Source organism: Rutidosis leptorrhynchoides, chromosome 4 (genome assembly GCF_046630445.1).
Source record: "Rutidosis leptorrhynchoides isolate AG116_Rl617_1_P2 chromosome 4, CSIRO_AGI_Rlap_v1, whole genome shotgun sequence".
Classification (NCBI taxonomy): Eukaryota; Viridiplantae; Streptophyta; class Magnoliopsida; order Asterales; family Asteraceae; genus Rutidosis; species Rutidosis leptorrhynchoides.
In genome coordinates, this window is record NC_092336.1 from 91,090,459 (window position 1) to 91,112,500 (window position 22,042).

The 22,042-nt window shown below is 33.9% G+C and overlaps 2 protein-coding genes across 3 annotated transcripts; one reads left to right on the forward strand and one right to left on the reverse strand.

The window, feature by feature from the left end:
- The first annotated feature begins 1,112 nt into the window (after positions 1–1,112).
- LOC139839924 (cleavage and polyadenylation specificity factor subunit 1) lies at positions 1,113–13,618 on the forward strand. 2 transcript variants are annotated; one of them, XM_071830138.1, is made up of 26 exons: positions 1,113–1,548; positions 1,630–1,782; positions 2,109–2,262; positions 2,963–3,095; positions 3,386–3,531; positions 3,812–3,907; positions 4,717–4,769; positions 4,944–5,075; positions 5,281–5,332; positions 5,421–5,531; positions 5,798–5,932; positions 6,070–6,198; positions 7,021–7,098; positions 7,235–7,372; positions 7,672–7,766; positions 7,863–8,044; positions 8,387–9,138; positions 9,306–9,386; positions 9,458–9,523; positions 9,635–9,712; positions 10,211–10,432; positions 10,556–10,687; positions 10,922–11,098; positions 11,510–11,695; positions 12,206–12,588; positions 13,284–13,618. In XM_071830138.1, exons 1-26 carry the CDS (start codon positions 1,211–1,213, stop codon positions 13,396–13,398), a joined length of 4,317 nt encoding a protein of 1,438 aa, XP_071686239.1. In that variant the 5' UTR covers positions 1,113–1,210; the 3' UTR covers positions 13,399–13,618. The 2 variants fall into 2 exon arrangements, with proteins under 2 accessions (XP_071686239.1, XP_071686240.1); XM_071830139.1 differs by having other exon boundaries at positions 12,227–12,588.
- A 2,218-nt stretch (positions 13,619–15,836) lies between these two features.
- Positions 15,837–18,547, reverse strand: LOC139839462 (uncharacterized). The gene is made up of 3 exons (XM_071829525.1): positions 18,355–18,547; positions 16,193–16,331; positions 15,837–16,015 (listed from the first exon to the last, which is right to left on the reverse strand). Exons 1-3 carry the CDS (start codon positions 18,489–18,491, stop codon positions 15,965–15,967), a joined length of 327 nt encoding a protein of 108 aa, XP_071685626.1. The 5' UTR covers positions 18,492–18,547; the 3' UTR covers positions 15,837–15,964.
- Positions 18,548–22,042: the final 3,495 nt, after the last annotated feature.

Here is a 22,042-nt window from a genome sequence, read left to right on the forward strand (position 1 = left end):
ACCTTTTTTTCTGCAAAACAAAGAGTTAGTAAAATAGTAAATACATACTCACATTAAGTAAATACAGTTGAATTAAAGCAAGATTTCATAACAATAAACCAAATCATGAATAATGATTGTATCTGATTTATTAAATGTAAGGCTTACACCTTACGGTACCCTTCTTTTGTTTCCAAAAACTACAAAAACCTTTTTCACCATTATTTAGACGATGAAATTAAATACTCCGTAGTAAATATAGTTACCATGATGAAAGAAATAGAAGATGGAGATTGAATGTGAGATGATTAGATGAAGATGCGTTGAGGATTGAAGATGAATTCGCCATCAGAATGAAAAAAATATATTTAGATCTGGGTTTTCTATGTTGTATTATACCATGGGTTTTAACTTTTACATCCTCTCACTCTATTCCCATTATGAATTATAAGTAAAAAACCAAAAATATCATTAATTATTAATAAATACTTTCGGATATTCGGATATCCGAATATCCGAAAATTTTGAGAAGCCCTATCCGAAATCCGAATCCGAAAAATCGGATATCCGATTTTCGGATATCCGAAAAATCGGATATCCGATTTTCGGATATCCGAAAATCCGGATATTCGATTTATCGGATATTCGGATTTTTCGGATTACGGATTCGGATATTATGAACACCCCTACGTGGAACCACAGAGTCCGACTAAGAAACTCGTCAGCTGAACAATTCATCAAACACCTAAATGCATATTAAACAATCGACATTATTGGTTGTCATTTTATTTTAAAAGTGTAAATTAAAATATAAATTTAGAATTGATTTCAATCAACCTAGCTTTTATACCTTATCGTATTCAATTTAAAATAATTAATTAAAATAATTTAAAATTATTTAATTTTAATAATTAAAATAATTATTAATAAGATTTAATAATAATAATTAATTAATAAGATTTATTTTTAATTCAAAATTATTTAGATTAATGACATCACTCACAATGCTTAAATTTTTATTTTTATTTTTAATTATTTTTTAAAAAAAATTAGACGAATAATGATAATAGGATTTTAATATTAGAGATAGATAGATAGATTATAGATTAGATAGACAACATCGGTAAGTTTTTAAAGCCCTAGAAGACTAATCTCCCTCTTACTAAACCCCCGAACCCAAAGCCCTGCATTATCACAATTCATCAAATTAGGTCACGTTTCACTCCCAGCAATGAGCTACGCAGCTTGCAAATTGATGCATCCGGCCACCGGAATCGACAACTGCGCTTCAGGATTCATCACACATTCTCCGGCCGATGTCGCTTCTCGCATTCTCCCCGTCCAGACCGAAGATGTCGACGCTGTTTGGCCTGCCACGTCGACACCAGGTGTAGGCCCCATTCCTAACCTCATTGTGACCGCAGCGAATGTTCTAGAAGTTTATACAGTTAGGGTTCAGGAAGACGGTAATGTTAGTAATAAGGATTCGGCTACCGTATTGCAACCACAACGCGGCGGACTCATGGCTGGTCTCTCCGGTGCATCACTAGAACTCGTTTGTAGCTACAGGTATGGTATATGCACTTGATTTTGAATAAAAATCTACATTCCAATTAACTGTTGAGGAGTGATTATAATTTTGTATCATAGGTTGCACGGTAATGTTGAATCAGTAGGCGTGTTGTATTCTGGAGCAGAGGACCGGACAACTGGCAGAAGAAGAGATTCTATCATTCTAACTTTTCGAGATGCAAAAATTTCAGTTCTAGAATTTGATGATTCAGTGCATGGACTTCGTACAAGGTCAGCTTAATCATATTTGATTGAAGAAATTTTATGTGTATTTAGTTGAATTGTTGAAGTAGTTTGGATGCAATAGCTTCTTTGTATGCGTATAGTTGAACAATTAATTACAAATTCCCGAATTTTGTGCATTGTTTAACTCAGCCTATGTCTATCTACAAGGCATGGTTTAGAACAGATAGTGAGTGTAGTTACCGGTCCTGAATCCGAAGCCTAGCCACTATACATACCATACATATCTTCGTGACCACATCATATATACAATATTTGTCGTAAGTGTTAGCAAATGGTGTTAGGGACATGTTATGATTTTTCTGCTCTTTCAGTTCAATGCACTGCTTTGAGGGTCCCAAGTGGCTTCATTTGAAAAAAGGTAGAGAATGTTTTGCCAGAGGGCCGCTAATTAAAGTCGATCCCCTAGGAAGGTGTGCAGGGGTACTTGTGTATGGCTTACAAATGATAATGCTCAAAGCTTCTGAGGTAATGCTTGCTACATTATGATCATGTTTTGTTATTTGTTATTTCCTGTCTTATTGTTAAGTATGTAGTTTGATAACATATATCTCTTTATATTTATTTGATGCCAAAAAATTGCTTTAATTTGGAGTTTGTTTCATGTTTTCTGCAACACTTAGAGTCTAAAACAGTAATATCCATCATTTCCAACTTTCAACAGTGAACTTGACTGTACAAGTGGTTTATAGAAAATAAAGATGTGCTTAAGCACTGTTTTAGCATCGTTGATGGATAGGAATAGCATCAGAAGAATAATGACGGGTGATCCTAATAAGTATTCCCAAATGCATGCCTATTGAAATAATTGGTAAACATGGTAAGTAAAAGGTGGAGTCTTGGATATATAATAAAGTACATAAAACATGTGTCAAAACATGAAATATTAGGTATGTATATTTAAGCATATTTAGCTTTGTTCTAGTATGATTCTAGCCTACTTGAAGATTAAATCATTCATATGGGTAAACCATATTCAGTCGTATATACCATATTTTCTAAGTAATGATCTTTCACTGCTTTATTATTCTATATATACTTTTCAGCGCTACAATCCCACTGATACAGTGTAATCAGCTGTTTGATGTCTTCACCCTAATTAGTTATTGTGTAAGAATATTTTTAACTGAATCCTATTTCTTTTTTTCACTTTATTATTCGATGTTAGGCTGGTGGTTTGGTAGGTGATGATGGTGCTTCTAGTACCGGAGGCTCAGTTTCTGCACGGGTGCAATCATCATATTTGATCAGCTTACGAGATCTTGATGTTAAACATGTCAAGGACTTTATATTCGTTCACGGTTAGGAGCTCATTTCTTTCTGTCTTCTACCCTCTCTCTCTCTCTCTCTCTCTCTCTCTATATATATATATATATATATATATATATATATATATATATATATATATATATATATATATATATATATTGTTGTTTACTAAGGTTTGTTATCATCTAGAAAAAGTCATAAGCTTATGAAGCTAGAAAGCTTGCCACTCTTTTCGTTGATGTCCCTCATCCTTTTCATCTTCCTTAAAAACTAAAATAGCATTCTTGCTGTGTTACGAGTTTGATAAAATTTAATTTTATAGGTTACATTGAACCGGTGTTGGTGCTCCTTCATGAGAAAGAACTGACTTGGGCTGGCCGCCTTCCATATAACCATCATACTTGTATAATTTCTGCTCTTAGTATCAGCACCACTTTGAAGCAACATCCACTCATATGGTCTGCCACTGTAAGTTTTTACTTATTCAAATAAGCTTTCTTATAATTGATTTAAGTTAATTTGTTGGTGCTGGATTAAAGGAGTACAATTTTACTATTTTACTATCTACATAAAATCATTAGTATATTGAACATGTTGGATATTGATCTTAAACTTTGAGTTGCCTCTGATTACTTATTTACCATATAGTTATACCTTTATGCTCACATGAGGCGTTCATTTCTTACCCTAGTGACACCAGAAACTTTTCTTATATGGTATTTGACTGTTTTTTTTTTTTTTTAATCAGAATCTTCCACATGATGCCCACAAGCTTCTTGCCGTGCCCTCTCCAATTGGAGGAGTTCTTGTAGTTTGTGCAAATACTGTTCATTATCATAGCCAGGTAAATATCTCTTAATTGCAATGTTAATTCTTCCTATTTTCAAGGACAATAAAAAATTAGATGTGGCCAACTGGGCGGGCCGGTAACAATGCAAAACCGGAAAGTGTTTTAATTGGATCGGGTACACCCGCTCGATGTTTTGTCCTAAATTGGTGATTTTATATTTAAGTGAAAGGTAGAGGATTTTGGGGTTATAAATGATACATAGTGTGATGTGATACAGTCCAAACAAGGTATTATCTTACAAACAGAATAGATACTTCGGTAGTTCGGTTGGTGATTTTATAACATACATGGGTCAAATGTTATTTTAGAAGCCATAATTTTTTAATTGCTATAGGATGTTTTAAGCATCAGAAAGAGACTTCAAACGATGTTTCTTCTAGACGTGTCATTATCAGCAATTTTATTGTTATTACAAGTGTGATGCCTTAGTGTATGTGTGTATATACACAATTATAATGTGTTGATCGACAAGAGTTCCCCAAAAATAAGGCAGATAACCAAATAGATCCACAATAGGTGGATCAAGATTGATTACAGTATACTGGATCATTTAACCAACAAAACACCCAACAACTCCGAGCGTTGATTATTGAATAGCACTCCTAGGATTAGTATCCATTCTGCCCAGTCAATATATAATGGGTTAAAGTTGCCACCTGGCCCGCCTTTCAGAAAAAAGATTAGGCAGATCACTTTATTATCCATCTCAGCCCCTAATATCTCTGATGGGTAACATCATTTGCTTTCAGTAGTAAATAAATCTCATATGATCTGCTTTTGAATTAGTTACTTGTCTTGTCCAGTCGACATCATGCATATTGGCTTTGAATAACTATGCTGTTCCCATGGATAGCAGGTCAGCTTTTTTCTATGTACTTTACTTTTTTATGGTATTATTTTATTATAACCGCAAAGATCTCACACCCTCAACCATGTAGTTTACTTTCATTTTCTGCAAGTTAGATTTCTTTCATGCTCTTGCACACAACATAAATTTATCCTAATGTGTTCCCACCATTAAATTTATCAGTCAGGAGATGTCAAGATCAAGTTTTAGCGTGGAGCTTGATGCTGCAAACACAACTTGGCTATCAAACGACGTTGCCATGCTGTCAACAAAAACTGGAGAACTACTTTTGTTGACACTTGTTCATGATGGTCGGTGGGTAACCTTCACCCTGTTATCTTAATCCTTGTATTACAACTTATAACAAGTAGTAGCTCATTCCCATTTCCAGCCGCTTAAGATGCGTTTGTTTGATGAATTGCTATATTTCCTTTTAGTAACTACCATCATGAAGTTCTAAACTATAGTTTTGTGTATGCGACATCCTGACTTACTTTTTTTTTTTTGTCAATTTATGCAGGATTGTGCAAAAACTTGATCTTTCCAAGGCAAAAGCTTCAGTACTAACTTCGGTAATCACCAATTCAGATTATACGTCAAAGAAAAGAAGCATTTATGTATCTATTTTTGCAGTATGTATCGAGGTTTCTTGTCTTGCAGGGAATCACTACTATTGGAAGCTCCTTCTTTTTTTTGGGGAGTCGTTTAGGCGATAGTTTGCTTGTGCAGTTTTACTGTGGAGCAGGATCTTCCATCGGTGTAAAGGAAGAGGTCTGCAAATTAAAATTATAATTTTATTGCATGTGATAGATTAAAATTTCTCTTATTATGCATCTCAATGCTTAAAAGAAGTTTTAGAGGTTTTGGTGACCTAAAAAACAAGAGTATCAGAAGTGATTCATAGTTGAATATCTATTACACATTTAAAATTTGGAATTTGATGTAAATATTTCTTAGTTATTTAACACAGACACCCAAAGGTATAATCTGGCTTTCCTCATATAATTCATTTGTTACTTGATTTTCTGTCATTCAAGATTGGTGATATTGAAGGAGATATTCCATCAACAAAGCGATTGAGAAGATCTTCCTCTGATGCTTTGCAAGATATGGCAAACGATGAAGAACTTTCTTTGTATGGCTCGGATCTCAACAATGCCCATTCTTCGCAGGTTAATCATCTTGTACTCATTTCAATTCAAGTTGAGAAACTTTGCTATAAGTAACTTCAAGTATAGGCTACATTAAAATATTTATTCACCATGTATTGTTGATCATATAGTTTGGTTGTTTTATATTCATGTTGCAGAAATCATTCTCATTTACTGTGAGGGATTCATTTATTAATGTTGGTCCACTGAAAGACTTTTCTTATGGTTTAAGAATGAACGCTGATTCAAATGCAACAGGAGTTGCTAAGCAAAGTAATTATGAACTTGTGAGTTGTCTCTTTCTGTGGGTCAGCAAATGATACCTTAAGTTAGAGGTGGCATAGTGGGTAGGTTGGGCGCAGTGTTGTAAAACTCCCCGATTACTCCTTATTAGGAACGGGCCGATTCGAGTTTCCAAAATCCGAGTAATTATTTGTTCAACACAGGTCAATGGGTCAAAATCGAATTTAGTTGGTCAAAGTCGGGTTTAGCCTGTCAAAATTGGTCAAAGTCAATATTGGTCAACATTTTAATATGAAATTAAATTAGATATTTATAATTTTTGAACAAATGAAGATTATCTAGACAATTACATTAACGTTTATGTTTATGTTTATGGATTTCTTATATATTTACACTTATTATTTTGAATTTTATTACTTAAATGTACTCCGTATAAAAAGTCCAATCCGATTACTCCTCGAGCTGCCAATTACTCAAAAGTCTACTCTCCGAGTAGCGATTTTTGCAACCTTGGTTGGGCGGCTTGGCATAGTGGGTCAAAATGGCTAATCTGATTTATGTGGTTATGTCTTATAAAGGTATATAGTTTTGTTAATAAGTGTAATGATATAACTTGTTTTGAAACGGTTGTATGTCTTATATGTACAATTCGGGGGTCTTTTCACCAGTTTAACCCATTTGACCCGTTACTTCAAAGCTTTTCTATTGGAATCTTCCTATCTTGAACCCAGAAAACTTAAAAGTATAGTAGCATAATCCAATCAACCGTTTCGTAAGTAAACAAGATCACGGTCGCCACCTCTACAGTAAATGCTTACAAGTCTTTAACGTTCAAGTTTATATTTATACATCCAAAATATTTTCAGGTGTGCTGTTCTGGCCATGGAAAAAATGGTGCTCTTTGTGTGCTTCAACGGTCTATTCGTCCAGAGATTATCACCCAAGTATGTTTTTCCATGTATTTTTCTCTTTACGAGCATGTTGCAATTAAGTCTGTTGTCTGTATTTAATCTTAATGTTTTCAAATTCGTATGAACTTGTCATCTTAAATGCCAAAACGTGAACATGTGTATTATGTAGGAAGCTATACCAGGCTGCAAGGGGCTATGGACTGTCTACCACAAGAACTCACGTAATCAAGCTGAACATTCAAAAATAGCAGCTGCTGATGATGAATATCATGCATATTTAATTATCAGCTTGGAAAGTCGAACTATGGTAATCTTTTTTATATGTCTAATTAGTTACACAGTTTTTATGTTATTTACCTAAATATGTTGGAAACACTAATGTGATAACCTGGTTAGGCCGCATATGATTGAAAACCAGTGACCTTTTTTTTCTCATACTTCCATTAAGCCAACACATAATCTCCATTAGTACCTTTGCTAATCATGTCACGATGCTAAATAAGTACATATATGATAACATAAAGTGTAGGTGTCTCCAAATCACTCACATAGTTAACATGGTATCGTTGTTCATGGAGACTGACTTTGTTTCTAATATGTATGCAGGTGCTACAGACAGTTAGTAACCTTGAAGAGGTCACCGAAAATGTGGATTATTTCGTTCAAGGAAGTACTATCTATGCTGGGAATCTTTTTGGAAGGTGAAACTTTATATTTGAATTGTTTGTTATATTTTTGAATAATGTGTGTGTAGGAGTATCTTTAACAAGTTCGTTGTACGTTTATTGAATCATTAGGAGGCGGGTCATACAAGTGTACGCTCGCGGTGCTCGGATTCTTGATGGTGCTTTCATGACTCAAGATATAACCTTCCCGGCTACAAATTCTGAAGCTCCTATGACTGTGTCATCTGTCTCCATTGCTGACCCGTATGTATTATTGATGATGACTGATGGAAGTATTCAGCTTCTTGTGGGAGGTACATATGATTGTCTGCTGTCTGTGTTTATTCTTAGTACACTGTGTATACTCAAGCTGTTTACAAGCTTCTATACTTATTTGAGAAAAATTTTGATCGTGTAATACTAGTTTTGTAGTCACATTCAGTATAATAAAATTCCACAAAGATGAAGAAAAAGCACGACCCAAATCATCCCTATTTGAGTAGCACTAGATATCTACCATTTTGTCCTTAAGTCTTGAACCCGTTTGACCTCCCCTTAGTTTTGTAGTCATATTCTATGTACTCTGTGGTGAAACGTTATGTGTTGGCCATGTAAATTTGAGACTCTTTTATTAATTTTGCTATTCATACATGCAGATCCCTCCACTTGCAAGATGACCATCAACAATTTATCAGCTTTTCAAATCTCTAAGAAATCAATAACCGCGTGCACACTCTATCATGACAAAGGAACAGATCCATGGCTTAGGAAAACAAGCACTGATGCCTGGCTTTTGACAGGTGTCAGTGAACCAGTAGAAGGACCTGATGGTGCACCTCAAGATCAGGGTGATATCTACTGTGCAATCTGTTACGAGAGTGGGACCCTAGAAATATACGACGTCCCTAATTTCTGTTGTGTTTATACTGTTCATAGCTTTGTGTCTGGAAGAAACTTTATTGGAGACAACTTATTCCAAGATTCATCTGAAAAAATATTCAATAATAATAGCAAGGATAATAGCCAGAACATGAAAGTTGTTGAATTGGCCATGCATAGGTGGCATGGAGAGAATAGCCGTCCTTTTCTTTTTGGAATACTGACTGATGGAACCATTCTCTGTTACCATGCTTACTTATATGAGGGTTCAGAAAATGCTTCTAGAAGTGAATCTGTTAATGATCAAAGTTCTTTGAACTTGAGTGGCACGAGTGCTTCAAGGCTTAAAAATCTGAGATTTTCACGGGTCCCGTTAGATACGTACACACGAGAGGAGATGTCAGCTGAAACCCCGTTTCCACGAATGAATATGTTTAAGAATGTTGGTGGTTACCCGGGTTTCTTCCTCTCTGGTTCTCGGCCCACTTGGTTCATGAAATTCAGAGAGCGGTTACGAATTCATCCTCAGGTTATATAAGTATTCCCTTTTTTATTTTTGAGCTGGTTAATTTCTATTATATGCCCAAAAAGATTCACTTTTATGTTTGAGGCGTTTTGATGCATGATTGATACTGGCCAACTAAATATAATGATTATATTGTCTTTCTCACAGTATTTCGTCTTTTCTTATTACAGCTTTGTGATGGACCAATTATCGCCTTCACAGTTCTTCATAACATGTATTGTAATCATGGGTTCATATATGTCACCTCACAGGTCAGTTAGCATAACTTCGATCATTATTGTGTTCCATATGCTATTAACTAATGCACGAGTTCTCTTTATAGGGTAGTTTGAAGATCTGCCAACTTCCATCTTTGCTATCTTATGACAATTATTGGCCAGTACAAAAGGTATTCTTTAATTTATACGGTAAATTTATGATATTCTTTTACGGTGTTTCTATCAAGTCAAATGTTTTGAGTGATGTGCAAACAGCTAACTATTTGTTTGTGTTCGGACAGATTCCCTTGAAGGCCACTCCTCATCAAGTTACATATTTTGCTGAGAAGAACTTGTACCCGCTCATAGTTTCTGTTCCTGTGAGTGGATTCTTAGATTTTATCTACGTTTAGCTGACCAAATTAATATAAAAAATGTGTCTGAATTATTTGGTGCACAAGTCATAATTAGGAGTTTTTATCTATACGCTATATTCACGTTAAGCTTACAAATGGATTTAAATTTCTAATTTGACTTCTATGATTACGTTGGATCGCTTTGCCAACTGCTTAATCTTCTATTTTCTACTTTTCTAATACTGTAAGTTAATAACATATCATATAATTACTATTTGGTCCAGACTGTCACCTTTAACCGTTGTGTAGATATTTTGAAGGTTGTTGCTCTTTTGTTAAACTATATCTGTGTGTGTGTATCCCTTTATTTCAAAGTATGTGCTCAACTTGGATTTGTGAAAATATTAAGGCAGTGAGAGCTATCTTAAAGAATATGATAGCATTTGGATTCTTCTCTATACAATTGTAACACATTCTTTATATATAAATTGAGCTATAATATTTTAATTTGGTTATCTGCAGGTCGCAAAGCCTATAAATCAAGTCCTATCAACTTTGGTTGATCAAGAGGCTGGCCACCAAATCGAGCATGAAAATTCTAATATTGACGGCACATACACCGTAGAAGAATTTGAAGTCAGAATTATGGAACCTGAAAGTTCTGGTGGCCCATGGCAAATGAAAGGAGCAATTCACATGCAAACTTCTGAAAATGCATTGACAGTCAGAGTGGTTACATTAACTGTAAGTTTGACACCGTGTTCAAGTTTTTTATATATTCATTTTTTAGTCACCAAGGTTTTGTATTTATGGGCGTTATTGTTAAATTCTTCTGAAATTTCTTTTTTTTTTTTGCTTTTATTAAAGAATACAACAACTAGAGAAAATGAAACACTTTTGGCAATCGGGACAGCTTACGTGCAAGGGGAGGATGTAGCTGCAAGAGGGCGTGTACTTCTGTATTCTGTTGAGAGTAGCACCGAAAGTGTACAGTCAAAGGTAACTTTGGTTGACTTTTTTCTTTTAGTAATTCCGGAGGCTTTTGTATTAAAAGTACACTTTGGTTGACTTTTTACTCTTTTCAATTGATTGACCAGTAAAAAGGTAAAAAGTTGATATGTAAATGGGTCCACGTGTAATCGGTCGACTTAACTACAATACCTTCTTGGATTTCATGGGCAGCTGTCTGCTTGATATTGACTTAATTACGTTTTTTTTTTTTTTTTTTTTTAGATTACAGAGGTGTACGCAAAGGAAATGAAAGGTGCCATATCGGCTTTAGCTTCAATTCAAGGTTATCTATTAGTTGCTTCGGGCCCCAAAGTTATCCTACACAAATGGACTGGCTCCGAATTGAATGGAGTTGCTTTTTTTGATGCTCCACCACTTTATGTAGTGAGCCTTAATATTGTGAGTGATCTTTAACATCTAAATTGACATTTAAGTCGACTATTAAGCCATGTAACATAATTACTTGCTGCAAGATTTATTACTGGTATAACCTATGGCTGCTTAAGTGAAATGAACTGTTGCAAATCACATGCTTTGTCTAGAGGGTTCTTATTTTTGTTATTCTATACATGATTTTCATCTTAGCAGGAACAATATTTCATTTACTTTCACTACCGGAGTTAGTAGCTTATATTACATTTAATCTTTATAACCTCGTTTAGATCGCCTGTTAAAGGACTCTGAAATATCTTATGATAACCCCATTTTGTTAACATGCCAAGTCCCTCTTTGATTTACTCCCCGGGGTTTTTTTTTTTTTTTTTTTTGTTACTTTGTTGTCAGTGATTTTTTGATGCTTCAATTGTACAGGTTAAGAATTTTATTCTGCTAGGGGATATCCACAAAAGCATATATTTTTTAAGTTGGAAAGAAAGTGCATCTCAATTGACTTTGTTGGCCAAGGATTTTGGTTCTTTGGATTGTTTAGCAACAGAGTTTCTGATTGATGGAAGCACTCTTAGTCTTATGGTCTCTGATTACGATAAGAATGTACAGGTTAGTATTTCTTCATATATGCTCTCTGTTATTTGTCTATGTATTAATCTGGACCCTAATCTTAACTCCAAAGAGATTGCAATTTTGTATTCATGTTGTATGCTATAGCGTGCTTCCCAAAAATCATTACTTTATTGGTTTATAAAATATTAAAAAGCTGATAGAAATAGTTCTCTATCTGTATCCTTTACGCTGTTTTTGGCCATTTTGGGTCCAAATTACCATGTATCTAGGTGGTATTTTTGACCTTATGTTTCATATTTATCAGTTCAAACAGATGATATATAAAATTGATAAATAAGGAAATAGTGTACCATTTCAACACTAATCTCTCATTTTTTTTTTTTCCTTTTATTTTATTTTATTTATTGCTTCAAGCCAAACTACTCTCTTTTTTTGACCCATTAACCTGTTAGAGTCAGCTCCCTTATATAGACATTCCTAGCCTTTTATTTTGTATATTTTTATTTTTCTATCGAGCTAATGTGTATCCACTTCTTAAATTGTAAGATATATTATTATGCACCAAAGGTTTCAGAGAGTTGGAAAGGACAGAAACTACTCTCAAGGGCCGAGTTTCACGTTGGGTCCCACGCGACCAAATTTCTACGGTTACAAATGCTTCCAGCTTCTGATCGACCCAATGCTCCTTCAGGATCGGATAAAACAAACCGTTTCGCCCTTTTGTTTGGTACCTTAGATGGCAGCATTGGTTGTATTGCACCTCTTGATGAACTCACATTTCGCAGACTTCAATCACTGCAAAAAAAACTCGTTGATGCTGTTCCACATGTTGCTGGATTGAATCCCAGATCTTTTCGCCAGTTCCATTCAAATGGAAAAGCTCACCGTCCTGGTCCTGACAGCATTGTTGATTGTGAGCTGCTGTGTCAGTAAGTTGTTTTTAACCCTCTTAATTTTACTATGGGTTTTGGTGTCAAAACCAGTATGTTTGTACAGCTCACGTAGTGAACTGGTTACACTTCGGTTATAATTCACGATTATGAAAAATTTAATTCATTGGTAACCATATATTTTGGTTAAGTGTTTTCATGCATCATCATCATCATCATCATCATCATCATCATCATCATCATCATCATCATCATCATCATCATCATCATCATCATCATCATCATCATCATCATCATCATCATCATCATCATCATCATCATCATCATCATCATCATCATCATCATCATCATCATCATCATCATCATCATCATCATCATCATCATCATCATCATCATCATCATCATCATCATCATCATCATCAAATTAAGAAAAAATTACGCCGTTGGTCCCGGTGGTTTACTCCAGATTACGCGGGTGGTCCTTGTACTTTTTTTTGACATGGTTGGCACTTTGGTTTACACAAATTACGCCAGTGGTCCCTGTCACTAAAGTTCGTGAAAATTCCTGTTAAAAATTATGCCAGTACCTTTTCTGATTATAGTTTTTTTTTTTTAAAATACTGTGAAGTTGAGCCCCATGTATTTTGGGACGTTGATAGTGAATCGAACAGTCTTACTTGAGCTTATATGCATGTTATAAATTTTTTTTTTTTTTTTTTGTTTTTTATTTGCAGCTATGATATGCTTCCGTTCGAACATCAGCATGAAATCGCTAACCAGATTGGGACAACACGTTCACAGATAATTTCTAATTTGAACGACCTCGCTGTTGGTACTAGCTTTTTGTGAAGTGTATGCATATCACTATTTTCAACCTGCTACTGTTGTACAATTCAATCGTGTAGGCTGTTGAGTTTACAGTTTCATGCAACTTATTATTGGGAACATTGTATAAGTTGAGAAGTGTTTATTTCGAAGTAGTTAATAGAATACAGTTATGGTATTCAAGACTTGTAAATAGTAGTGTGAGAGAAAAAAAATCAAATATAATCCAATTTATGGTCGGTTAAAAATTATATTTTTTGTTTACGATATTTGGAATTTGCCAAGGAACCAATGTTTTTATGACCAATTTCTTAATTATTGAAGTTTTGAATTCCATTATCAATATTCTGATTTGGTTGAAGTAATTCTGATTAATATGTGTCAAATAACTTCCACTGTTTTTTTATTGGCCCAAAGAAACTGAAAAATTATATAACTAATAGGAGAAATCTTCAAAATAATGATCCCCTAAAAAACGTACATACGTATAAGTATATAACAAAAAACAAACGAGCTCAATTACAACAAAACATAAACAAGAGCTCACAATATAACTTAAAAGGTAAAACACACAAATCAATGATCTAAGACCACACAAACTAAGAAAGGCGACAAACATAAACTAGAGGGTAACCAACTTCAATACCGACGAAATAGATTAGAAACCATCTAAATAACCAAAACAAACACCCAACGGCTAACAAGGGACCGAGACCTCAAATGTCTCTAATGAATTCAAAAAATTGTTCCCTTTCCGCACCTTGAACCAGAACCAACTTTTCTTTTACTTTGGTTTTTCGACTTTACCGGGAACTCTTAGCCGATCGCTCGACTTTAAAATAGCATTCCCTTTTTCCCGTTGGGCCACCATGTTGTTCTATCATTTCATCGAACTTGGCAAACGAATCACTAGGTTTGTCAAATTTGAACGCTATTGAAGTCAATCGGGCTCTTGCTAACACAACCACCACATCGGACTCATCTTTGTTGTCCAACAAAAAAGAGGAACCACTTAGCACAACGGAAGGAACAACCTCCACTATATCCACCTCCTCAAGAAGATTGTCCGAATCATAAACCGGGGTAGAAATAGGAAGACTACCAATTAACATATCCTTGTAAAGAGGCTTTTTGACCGAATCACCCAACGAAACCGAATCAGGTTCCACAGAAACTGAAGCAACATGGTCAATCTTAACAAAAAAAGATTCACACCCTTTGTTACATGAAACCCCACACTGACAGACAACCAATACCACCATTTAGAAGTTGGGTCACGACGGAATTTTCACCACAAGTAGTCTCAACCAATTAAGATGGATTGGACGCGATCTGACTCACTCATTTCTACAACGGGTTTATGGTTTACTCCATGACCTTGAGCTTTTAGTGATTGACTAGACTCTTCATAAGGTTTAGAGTAACTGTGTACACTGATGCATGAAAGCACCCATATGAATGGGCTCATCAACCGAATTTACCGAAAGTGTGGATCCAGAATTTAAGAACTGTGACTAGACTCTTGGAGACAAACCTTATCGAAACCCATCCGTAGACGCCCAACAAAGACTGTGGATCCAGAATTACCAACACTCGCTGGAATCTTGAATATCGAACGTGAAAAACCATTTAATCAAACGTAAAACTGATGGAGTTTAGTTCGAATTGTTTTTTTTTTATAAGTTAATCTATAAAAGGACTCACAATTTCGGAACTAAAAATGTAACTTACTAAAATCTACATTAATTTCAAATCTTCCTTTCCTAAGTCACTTTATCTTCTATTTTGTTTATTTTAATCTAAAGATTATTACTATCTCCGTCCCAAAAAAACGCCGATTTATCTTTTAGTTTTATTTAAATATATTAAAGAATTATCTAATTTGTCATTCATTCAATATTGTTATAATGAGTAAGTAATAAATCAATAGCTATATTTAACATTAAGTTTCTAATAATAAAAGAGAATAACTGAAACTTTAATGATTTTTAAATATTATTTAAAATAAGGGACAATAAATTTGAAACAAATAAAAATAGTAAATTGAACAGTATGGGACAGATGGAGTATTTACTTTCCCAAAGATTTGAAACAACAAGGTCGATACGTACTCGATTCAAGGTCGTTATGTAATGTAGATTTAAGAGAAAATTGAATTTATTTTTTTGTCTTCTGATTATTATTCACTTATATGAATATATTAAATGTAGTTTCGTTTGTATAATTTCCATAATGTATTATATAGTACCAATACAAAAAATATAATTCAAAGTTGAGTAAGATAGACTTTCAAAACAAAAGAGGAAAATTGCTTTCAGACGAAAGAGTAATGAGTATATTTATTCTACAAGAAAGTGAATCAGGATCTGTCGTGTAGGAATATTTGTCATGTACCAGTTTTTGTATAATAGACTTTTATCAACTTATTGCTTTACTGAAATAACAATTACACAACTCTGCCGCGTAGCACGTATCCTCTTACTAGCTAGATATCAAATAAATTAACAAAACCAAATCACAGTACCACCGATAGCATATGCTAAACATGGTTTCAACTTTCAAGTCACAAAGAGGACTTACTTATGAAGCATCAAGAACCATCAACACACACAATATCTGATGACTTTGAAACTGCAATCACCTAAGCTTGAAAGGAATGGCGGGCATTAGCAAAGATGCATCTTTTCAATAACTTATTGAGCATTATTTTCTGATTGAAGACTTTCTTATAATTAAGCTGATAATAGAATAACCGTAAAGGTAATCGCTAACAACAATAAAGCAATCCGTCTTTTATTAAGAGAATACATGTTCTTACTTGCCTCTGAAGCTCCTTCAATGATTCCAAGAAGATCAAGCAACTGAATTTTAGTACCATTGTAAACTCATAGGCTGCAGCCTCAGATTGGGTGCCAGTCAGCATGGTCAAAATTAAAGTGTTGATTTTCCCACACACACTGTATATAGAAATATTATCAGACCAATGGAAAGTGAAATTTATGAGATTATTTGCATTGGAATAAACTATAGACTATTTTAGCTGAATTTCAGTTCTATATTTCACAAAATATAAGACCTAAGAGAGCAAATAACCCATAACCATATTAAAAAGCCTGATTAAAAACAAAGATCCAACCCTTAATACTTGGGTCAAAATGGTAATAATGTGGTTTTAATGAAAAATTAAGCAGTTCTGTTTAAGGACTGAGCTTAATACTTGGTGTTTCTTACTTTTATGATGTGGGTGAACCTAATGGGTCAAGCAGAGATATGGCCAAAACATGGAGTTAATAAAGTGTTGTTATTGCGTAATTGCAATAAAATGTTTAAATCACGATATGTGTAGGGGTGTTCATGGTTCGGGTAGAACCGAAAAAACCGAGGACCGAGGAGGAACCGAACCGAAACCAAAATACCCGAGAATATTTGTTCCGGTCCTTAGTCCATATAATTTGATTATTTCGGGTTTCGGTCCGGTCCGGGTCATACCCGAAAAAATCATGGTTTTGGACCGAACCGAATCAACCGATATATATGTACATAATCGTCTTCTCTGGATATATAACAACTTAATTCCATTGTAGAATTTGCACCAAATATAGATTCCTTAATATGTATAGTTGGTGGTTTAAAAATATTTATATATACATGTTTTCTTCATAGAATTATTTTCTAAGTAAATTAACATACTCCTTAAATTAATTTTTCTTTGGTTCAATACTCGATTAAAAACTCTAAGGTTAGTATATGTCTTCTCTTTTTTCAATATAACTGCGAATTAAAGTCTACAATTTCTTAATACTATATTATGGTTAGTATACATGTATCTTGTATTCTTGTGTTTCTTGTTTTCTTCCTCATTCGATACATCTTGTTGAGAGTAGGTTTTGAATAATCAAAACTGTACATGATAACGATTGTAAACAAGTATCATATTAGTTATCGTGATATGGTTACTATTGTAAACAAAAACCATTTTATTAGTAATTATCGTGATATGGTTACTATTGTAAACAAGAACCATTTTATTATTGTAAACAAGAACCATATTTATTGTAAACATTTGAAGTTTTGATTACTACTTTGATTTTAAACTTGGATTAGTTTTATCTATATGTTGAGTTTTTTCATTTATGTATGTCATATATTGATAATTATACGAAGTGAGTGGTAAATATGAGAATAAAATAAAATAATATAAATTATTTTTCCAAAAGGATATAAATGGTTCGGGTTTTTACCCGAACCGTTTGGACCGATGCTAGAACCGGACCGAACCGAACCATATCTTTATGGTCCGATCCTCGGTTCCTATTTTCAAAAAAATTTGGGTTTTGGTTCGGTCTGGGTATTGACTGGTCCGGTCCGGGTATGGACCATGCACAACCCTAGATATGTGTGCGTGCGTGCGCGCGTGTGTGTGTGTACGCTTATAAAGGGAGGGATCGTTCCGGGCCAGGCTAGAGGACGTGTTGATGCACGCAAACTGTTTGATGAGATACAAGCACAAGGCCAAGTTACACAAATGAATTGACTTCTTATGTAATCATTCATTTAAATTCAATAGGGTCTGGTCTTCCTTTGCAGCAACCATCAACAAGTATATAAAAGAAACTAGAATCTACTCCTAAAATAAACTAAAGATTTGTTGTTTCTGGAAATGGATCTAACTAATCATCACCTTGATGATGTAGACATGTTTTTACAAGAAACAGATAGACAAACTTACTCAAGCAGAGGCAGGCTCGTATAAAAATATGAGATACACCATAGAACCATCTTATTTGAAACATCCATCAAATACAACCAAACAAGTATATATAGTTTAAGCATTTAGCAAAAACACCACATTAATGTGTGTGCAGTGTGTGTGTGAGAGAGAGAGAGAGAGAGAGAGAGAGAGAGAGAGAGAGAGAGAGAGAGAGAGAGAGAAGAAAATACATCCATGGCACTTGATCATCAAGATGATAAGTGAATTACCAGAAGCAACTGGTTATGACTTCTTTAAGTTGAAGAGGATTGCCTTCGGGAACGCCACCAACTAAAATATTCATCGCTTCTATCCACACCATTATCCACATCATCATCCACATCATCAGATTCCTGGAAACGCTCATGGAAGGCAGAAGAAATACAGCTACAATGGAATCGCCACCGTCGTCGACAATAAACAAAAAAGTAAGTATGATTGGGGAATATTTGTGAAAGAAATAATAATGATAATGATAAAAAAGCGAAAGAAAGAAAGAAAGAAAAAGGAATACTCACGGTGTTCTTAAAAGGAAATGCGCTGTTAGCCATTGTCGTCTACAATACATTATAAATATTAAATTCAAAAAAGTAACACAATTACACCGGGCTTATATGTAATTAAAATAGTAACCATAAAAGAAGTAGCAAAAGAGTAGAGGGTAATAATAATAGTATAGTAAACTCACCGTTCATCGAATGTTAGATGTTTATACTGATCGAATTTCACTTTCAATAACTCAGGATTCCAATTCCAATCATTGTTGGCTACAATTAATCAAGTCAAGTAGTTATTAATAGGAAAATATTATAACAACTCGGATTAACAATTTATTGATTGAAGAAGGAGAGAGAAAAATAAGTATGCACGTACGAGGTTCGGCTCCTGTGGAGCCAGAATCGTGTTGGTCGTCCAAAGAAACAATATCCTCAAAAGCCCACGGGTAATAATAGAGATGATCTTTCATAAATTGAAATTTACGATCATCACTGCCCTCTTTCAAGTTGACGAAAAGTATCTTGTAGACCTCATCACTAGTCATTTTGGTGAACAGGTCAACAACGTCTTCCAACATCAGTTCGATGAGGCTTTGCAAATTTAAATTGAAAGCAGCCTGAAATGAAAACAGAAAATTATGAAGAAAATTAATAAAAATAAAAAATCGATAAATAAACAAGAATACGATAGAAAATTAAACGGGTAAAGTGTTGTGTTTATCAATTAAAAAAAAAGAATAGGCGTACAATCATAAGATCAAGAGCATTCTTCTGATAGCGTTGGCGAAATCTGGAATGAAACATTAACAGTTTATTGTAGAAGATGTGGTTATCATATGCGAAATCTTCCCCGATCTTCCTATGTTCCTCACAGAAAAACATAACCATCTCAAGGGTTTTGCTATCACTTTCGAGTTTTCTGGGGCCAAAACCGCACATGAAACGAGATTGCATCACTAAACACTCGCCTAAAAGAGGAGTGCCGTCAAAGGATACCCCGTCCGAACATTCTATTTCCATGTCATCGATGTCGCTATCGCTATCGCTTTCGACTTTGGGCACTACAATCAGTGAATAGGGATTAATTTTTATTGAACAAGAAGAGAGAAACAAAAAATTTAATTAATAAACTAATTGATTAATAATAATCTACTTATTGATATATTATAATATATTATATATTATTAATTATTGATATTAACATTAACATTAATATACTAATTAATATATGTACATGTACATATATAAATAAAAGAAGATGATAATCATAATTACATTTTACATAGTGTGCTTGACCCATTTCCATTTTCAAAAACACAACTCATCCTAGGTTTGGTTTTCTGTCTAAACCAACTAACCACGGCCTTATTCAGGTCTTCATATTCATAAAGTAGTTAGTTGTATACAAAAGAGCAAAACAAACAATAGGGACTCTATGACCTTGTGGGTAACATCTAGACTAGATTTCATTTGATATTTCAGTTGGTATTGAACTCATGCATTGGGTTTTTTTTTTCTACCAATATTTTCTAAGATGTGTTCTTATGATGATTACATTTTATTTATATTTATTTTAGTAGTATTATAATAAAGTAAAATATTTAACAATAATATTAACTCACTCACCTTTATTGCGCCAGGCAAGACAGCTACAATGAAATCGTCGCCATCGATAAACAAAGAGAGTAAATATGATCGGAATATGTAAGAGAATGTAGAATAAGATAAAAAAAAAAAATGGAAAACATAATAATAAAATAAAATAAAAAACGAAAAAAAGAAATACTCACCGGCGTCTTAAAAGGAAATGAGCTGTTAGCCATTGTCGTCTACAATACATTATATTAAATTTGAAAGAGTAACACAATTAGGCGGTGCTTATATGTATATATGTAATTAAAATACTAACCATAAAAAAAATACCCAAAGAGTAGTAATAATATTATAGTAAACTCACCGTTTATAGAGCGGTAGGAGTTTATACGGATCGAAATGCACTTTTAATAATTGAGGATTCCAAAGTTTGTTGGCTACAATAAATCAAGTCAAGTTGTTATTAATAGAAAAATACTTAGCAACTGGGATTAAATTTATTGATTGAAGAGTGAGAAGCATAAGTATGCACCTATAAAGCCAAAACCTTGGATGTAACCAAATTGAAGCTCTCTAGACTCACTTTTATGGGCTCTGTACAACCAAGGAATATACTTTTGGTGCCACCCGAAAGCAACAAGATTGTTTTTCATAAATTTGAATTTATCGGAACGATACTCTTTCAAGTTCACGAAAAAGATGTTGTAAATCTTCTCATCGGTAGTCATTTTGGTAAACATGTCATCAACCTCTTCAATCATCAGGTCGACGAGGCTTTTTATCTCCAAATCAAAAGCTGCCTAAAATGAAAACAGATAATTGTGAAGCAAATAAATTAAAAAAAAAAAAATGATAAATAAACATGGGAAGAGATTAAGGGATAAACACCTTTTTGGGATAAGGGGATAAGCAAATATGATTTTTTATATCTTTAAAATTAGAGGTTAAATTTTTAATTTTTTAATTTCTGAGGTTAGTATTCATTGTAATTTATATTAAGAAAAAAAATCAATTTTTTTTACAGATAATGTATTGTGAGTTTTTAATTTCTATGAGTTTTTAATTTCTGATGTATGATAACCTAACAAGGTGTTTAAATTTTTTTTTTCCCGAATAATGCTAAACCCATATTTTTTTTAATCCTATCTCTAACTTTAAAGATATAAAAAAGTCAAATTTGCTTATATTTATCAATTATCGTCAAATGATTACTTAATGATTTATAAATATATCCCTAACTAGGTTTTAAGGTTAAGGTTATTAAGGCATATGAGAAGAAAAAAAAGGTCCAAAATTCAGAACAAGCTTCTTCTTTTAATGTGATTGTGCGTATATTATGACTGAACCTTACTAATCAAACGTAATTTCTAACAGAATACGAATTTAAAAAAAAAAAAAAAGTAGTAGTAAAAACAGGCGTACAATAATAAGATTAATAGCATCATTCCGATAGTGTTGGCGAAATCTGAAATTAAAATCTTTCAACTTATGTTGGACGAAGATTTCATCATAATTGGTATAATCATCTCGGATCCTCGCACGTTCACTACAGAAAAGCTGAACCTTCTCAAGGGTGTTACTATCGCTTTCAACTACTCTAATGCCAATGCCGTATTTGTAACGGAATTGGATCACTAAAGACTCCCTTTTAAAGGGCTCGGCGTCAATGGATACCCCGTCCGAACACTTGAGATCCATGCTAATGATTTTACGTTTGCACTCGACTTCTGCCGCTGCCATTGTGAAGAGTCAACGAACGATTGATTTAGGGTTGGTGAATTACGTAAGATTGTGGGTGCTTGGTGAACCGAATGACTATAGGATTTTT